This window comes from Pseudoliparis swirei, unplaced genomic scaffold, assembly GCF_029220125.1.
Source record: "Pseudoliparis swirei isolate HS2019 ecotype Mariana Trench unplaced genomic scaffold, NWPU_hadal_v1 hadal_56, whole genome shotgun sequence".
Classification (NCBI taxonomy): domain Eukaryota; kingdom Metazoa; phylum Chordata; class Actinopteri; order Perciformes; family Liparidae; genus Pseudoliparis; species Pseudoliparis swirei.
The window spans coordinates 5,542-11,084 of NW_026613292.1; the positions used below are offsets into that span (position 1 = coordinate 5,542).

A 5,543-nucleotide genomic window follows, 5' to 3' on the forward strand; every position below is an offset into this window, starting at 1 on the left:
CCCACACGAGAATAAGCGGCGTATCTTCTCTTTCCTCCTCCACCCGAGGCGATCGAATCGTTTACGCACGTCTTAACAACATGCCTAAAAGGCGCCTAATATTTCTAGACTGAAATAATATCGGCATAATAATTATTATAACTATGAGGATTTTTTTAGTTGCCTATTTTGCGGTGCCCCCTCAGGACTTGGTGCCCTACGCGCAACGCGTAGTGCGCCTTATGGGAGCGGCGGCGCTGATCACAACTCTGATTAAAACATAAACTAGGGATGATTAAATGACCTTCAGAATGTAACCGATTAAAAATGTATTAACCGACAATGTATGTTTTGTATACCATTTTCTCCAGAGCTCATATATTTACTTTAATACTACAAGAGTGCGCCCCATTTGACATTGTTTTGTTTGGCGGCGCCTTTTGTTGAATAACGACAGGCGGACAAGAGCAGCCGTTTCGAGCGAGAGCCTTATTGTTTTATTAATCTGTTCGTTTAAATTGTTTGTGCTTCATCAATTAATGTTTCACATAACTAATGTGCCGCTAGAATTGATCAAATAATACTTAAACTAAGAAAAAGATGTACGTTTTGTATCTTATCAATTATCAATCGTTTTAAGTAAAATACAGAAATGTGCAACCCTAATGTTACGACCAGGTCTTAGACGCAACAGGAAAGAGCGAGACCACTATCCAACTTTGCGTTTTTTTAATTTATTTTTTATTTGGGGCTGGGAGAACAGCTTCAGGAGCCGACAAGGGCAAAATACAAAAAACAAAACACCTCTTACTTTTAAAAGGAAACTAACTAACCTAAGCAAACAAAAAATAAAATCAATATACACCATTCTTCCCTAACTCCCTATCTAACAAAAACAGATGACAAAAAGAAAGAAAATGTCGTCAAACTCCCTACTTCCCTGCACAATATATACAAGTGTTACAAATAGGTTTGTGGAGAGTGACACACCTACACACACACACAGCAGATACGAAACAAGCACAGAACACACAATTTCCCGCTATTGACGAGATACAAGACACGTCACGGATCAAAAATAGGTCAGATAAAAGAATAACATGTAATTTAAATCATAAATATTTTTACATTAATTTCAAACTTTTCAAAATTGAAAATTAAAAACATTTTATTTATTTATTGTAAATGACCTCTCGCGGCCCACCTGCAGTACCTTCGCGGCCCACCAGTGGGCCCCGGTCGGCACCTCCTTCGCCCTCAGGCGACGGCTCAGGAGAGAAATACCTGACGAACGTCTCTCAGACTCAGACCTGCTGCTCCTCCAGAACTCCTTCACACACAGGTGAGCACGAATCATCTGTTTACTATAGATTGATATATACTTTAGTTATCGATAAATTGTACATATATATATATATAAATATATATATATATATATATGAATGATGCTGTTTGTGTGAATGAATCAGGTATATTCTACTGAATTTGCTTCATTATTTGTCACATTTTGCTCTGAATGAATTGAAACGCTTTAACGCAGCTACTGGAGTGAATGAGTGACCTGTAGGAGGAGTGACCTGTAGGAGAAGTGACCTGTAGGAGGAGTGACCTGTAGGAGAAGTGACCTGTAGGAGGAGTGACCTGTAGGAGAAGTGACCTGTAGGAGGAGTGACCTGTAGGAGGAGTGACCTGCAGGAGAAGTGACCTGTAGGAGAAGTGACCTGTAGGAGGAGTGACCTGTAGGAGAAGTGACCTGCAGGAGGAGTGACCTGTCGGAGAAGTGACCTGAAGAAGTGACCTGTAGGAGGAGAGACCTGTAGGAGGAGAGACCTGCAGGAGGAGAGACCTGCAGGAGAAGTGACCTGTAGGAGAAGTGACCTGAAGAAGTGACCTGTAGGAGGAGTGACCTGTAGGAGGAGTGACCTGAAGAAGTGACATGTAGGAGGAGTGACCTGTAAGAGGAGTGACCTGTAGGAGGAGTGATGTCGACCTGCATGAACAACACAATATGTTTAAATAGAGATCGAACGGATCGTCTGGGTGTGTTCAGGTATGTGTGTTACTCACAGCACACAGGTGTAGTGTTCAGGTGATCTGGGTCATGATGCCTTCAGGTTTTCATGAGATTCTATGAAAGAAAAGAGTGGAAACCAGAAGCCCTCCGAGCTGAACTCAAGCCCTCAGCCGAGCTCAGCGGCGGTTGGGCCTCCGGCTCGTGTTCTGCATTCCTGTGAAGTCTGCACACGCGGCTTCTCACCTGCTCATCCCACGCTGCAGGCGGCGCTCCGACAGGTCGCCCTTCGCCTCCTCATCATGTCCGCCGGCAGCAGAACTCTGGAGGATCTGAGGAGCCTCCTCACGTCCTGCCAAGGAGCCGATTCACAGCAGAGGGTGAAGTTCTACGACAGCTGGGCGGAGACCTACGAACAGGTGACAGAAGCTCCGCCTCCTCAGCGACCTCAGCGGTCAATGTATGAAAGCAGATCATCTGCAGAGAAGAGCACTGTGTTCTCCTTCTGGTCCGGTACCACATTGTAGTGGACCAGGAGCTGTCTGCTGGACCTGAGACACGTCATGTGACCTCCACATGTGTTCCAACAGGACCACAGCATGATGGACTACAGGGCTCCACACCAGGCAGTCCACTTCCTGTTTGAGAACTTCTCCGGGCATCCCGATGAAGTCCAGGTTCTTGATGTGGCCTGTGGGTCTGGATTAGTCGCTAACCTGGTAAGACCCAAAGGAGAACCTCAGTGATCCTGCGTGACTGGACCATGGCCTCGGTTTCATAATCAAAGGCAAAACAGTGAAGAAAAATAAAATAAAACACCAAATGTGCTGTTGAGAAAACGGGAAGCTTTAGTTCTGAGTGTTCTGGGTCGGTTCCTTTAAATATGACGAGGTGTGGAGAGACATGGTGTTTCATCAGAAGGTCCAATGTTATCACCACATATGGATATATCTGTGTTTATATGTGTGGACTCACCACCTGTGTATACATTTAAACCTTATTTTGGCAGCTGTGGGTGTGTGTGTGGGGGTGTGGGGTATGGGGGTGTGTGGAGGTGTGTGTGTGTGGGGGGGGGTCAGGGAACGGGGTCTAATTGGCCTCATCTGCTGGCTGATTGGTAATCGGCTCGGGGGAAACCTACGGCTGACGGCTCGATACGTGTCTCACTGATCAATGAAGTGCATGTTGGAGGTGGACTTGTAGTCCAGAAGAGTCCAGACTCTTTAGGTCCTGCAAGAAGTGGCGATGAAGGTTCTTAAGGAGCTGCCGCGTCACATGACTAAACCATCCCGCTCGTGAGTGAGACACCGAACAGACGACTCTGTCTGACAGACGAGCGACAAACCATTTGGACCAGAGCCGCACGTTCTAGAAGCTCATCCCTTAAAACCAGGCAACGACTTCAGAGTTTACATAGTGATGATATAATCAGCACTGAATGCAAAGGTTTCTAATCTGTTCCTCTTCCTCCTCCTCTTCCTCTTCATAGATGGTTGAACTGGGTTTCCAGCACTTTTTGGGCGTGGACGGCAGTCGAGGCATGCTGGATCAAGCCGCTAAGACCGGCCTCTACAAGGAGCTCAAACTGGCCTTACTGGGAACAGAGCCACTTCCTGCTCAGCCTGGTATGCTAAGCTAACGCTACATGCACATACTGACGGATCTTATCACGGCTGGTTAGGGTTCGACTCCTCCGCTCAGACAGGAGGAGGTGACTCGTTAACGTAGTGTTCAGAACATTTGAGGCCTGAAGACATGACAGCATCACACAGGAAACACTCGCCACACTAAATGTGCTTCTGACTGGTTTAATGGGAGAGAACCAAACCCCCAACCATGGGGTGCAGGTAGAAGAGGGATGTGTGTGTTGGGGTTCAGAGAAGTTCTCTCCTCTGGCTCCAGGTGTGTTTGACGTGGTGATGATCGTCGGCGCCCTACGAGACGGCTTCGTGCCGTTCTCCGTGGTCAGGGAGCTGTGCCTCGCCGCCGCACCAGGTACCCAGCTGTGTCCTCTGAAGCTCTGAAGCTCTTCTTCTCGGGTCGTTTGTTGGGCTTCTGGACATCGTTGACTTTCACTGGGCTTCAATGTCTTGGGTAGAATTGGACCAGATGGTCGATGCTCAGTCTGACAGTATGCAGACGATCCAGCGCCATCTGGTGGCTCCTCTGACAAGGCACTGAAGGTCGTCTGCGGCACTAATTCACTTTGTTGTTACTTCCTGGATTCTTCTGTATATGTTGTTGTTTACTTGTGTTCTCACTGAAGCTCTCCTGTCTAACCCCGTCTCATGTTGCATCCTGCAGGTGGATACGTCTGCATGTCCAGAAACGGCCTGGAATCGGAGTCTGGAAACCAGTACAAGGTTTCTCTGGAGGCGGAGCTGCAGCTGATGGAGGAGGAGGGTCTCTGGAGTCATGTGGCCACCAAAGAGACGGACCGGTACATGATCGACATGTACAGCAACTGTGACCATGTGCAGAAGGACAAGTACCTCCATGGGACCATGTACCTCTACAGGAAGTTCCTCCTGTAGTCCTTCTGGGCCGGGTCCACCTGGAGCAGGAAGTTCCTCCTGTAGTCCTTTTGGGCCGGGTCCAACTGGAGCAGGAAGTCCCTCCTGTAGTCCTTCTGGGCCGGGTCCACCTGGAGCAGGAAGTTCCTCCTGTAGTCCTTCTGGGCCCGGTCCACCTGGAGCAGGAAGTCCCTCCTGTAGTCCTTCTGGGCCGGTTCCACCTGGAGCAGGAAGTCCCTCCTGTAGTCCTTCTGGGCCGGGTCCACCTGGAGCAGGAAGTCCCTCCTGTAGTCCTTCTGGGCCTGGTCCACCTGGAGCAGGAAGTCCCTTCTGTAGTCCTTCTGGGCTGTGAAACTCAATAAATGAAGAACGTCATTCAATTCAATTCAATTCAGTTTATTTGTATAGCCCAATTTCACAAATTACAAATTTGTCTCGGAGTGCTTTACAATCTGTACACATAGACATCCCTGCCCCAAAACCTCACATCGGACCAGGAAAAACTCCCAAATAACCCTTCAGGGGGAAAAAAAGGGAAGAAACCTGGAGGAGAGCAACAGAGGAGGATCCCTCTCCTAGGATGGACAGATGCAATAGATGTAATGTGTACAGAAGGACAGATTTAGAGTTAAAATACATTCAATGAATATGACAGAGTGTATGAATAGTTCATAGTAGGCATATTCCACGATGGAGACCTCCACGATCCATCAGGCAGATGGCGGTGGGGAGGAGGAGTGGGCGGAGTCTCAACAGGACAGTGGCGTAGTCATGAGCAGGAATTCCACGACCCAGACGATCCATCAGGCAGATAGGATCTATGCCGCCTCATAGGGTCCGATGACCCCATGAGACGTAAAGTCAAAGGACTTCCGGGGAGAAAGCAGAGTTAGTAACGTGTGATTGAGAGATGAAAATTCATCCTTAAGGAGAAAAAAAGAGGAGATAGGTACTCAGTGCATCCTAAAACGTCCCCGGCAGCTATAAGCCTATAGCAGCATATCAAGGGGCTGGACCAGGGCAAACCTGATTCAGCCCTA

The 5,543-nt window shown here is 48.1% G+C and overlaps 1 protein-coding gene across 1 annotated transcript; it reads left to right on the forward strand.

Annotated features, from left to right (window-relative positions):
* The first annotated feature begins 1,284 nt into the window (after nucleotides 1–1,284).
* LOC130191421 (methyltransferase-like protein 27) lies at nucleotides 1,285–4,878 on the forward strand. The gene is made up of 6 exons (XM_056411077.1): nucleotides 1,285–1,321; nucleotides 2,257–2,409; nucleotides 2,581–2,709; nucleotides 3,480–3,615; nucleotides 3,893–3,985; nucleotides 4,295–4,878. The coding sequence occupies exons 2-6, from the start codon at nucleotides 2,293–2,295 to the stop codon at nucleotides 4,522–4,524; spliced, it is 705 nt and encodes a 234-aa protein (XP_056267052.1). The 5' UTR covers nucleotides 1,285–1,321; nucleotides 2,257–2,292; the 3' UTR covers nucleotides 4,525–4,878.
* Nucleotides 4,879–5,543: the final 665 nt, after the last annotated feature.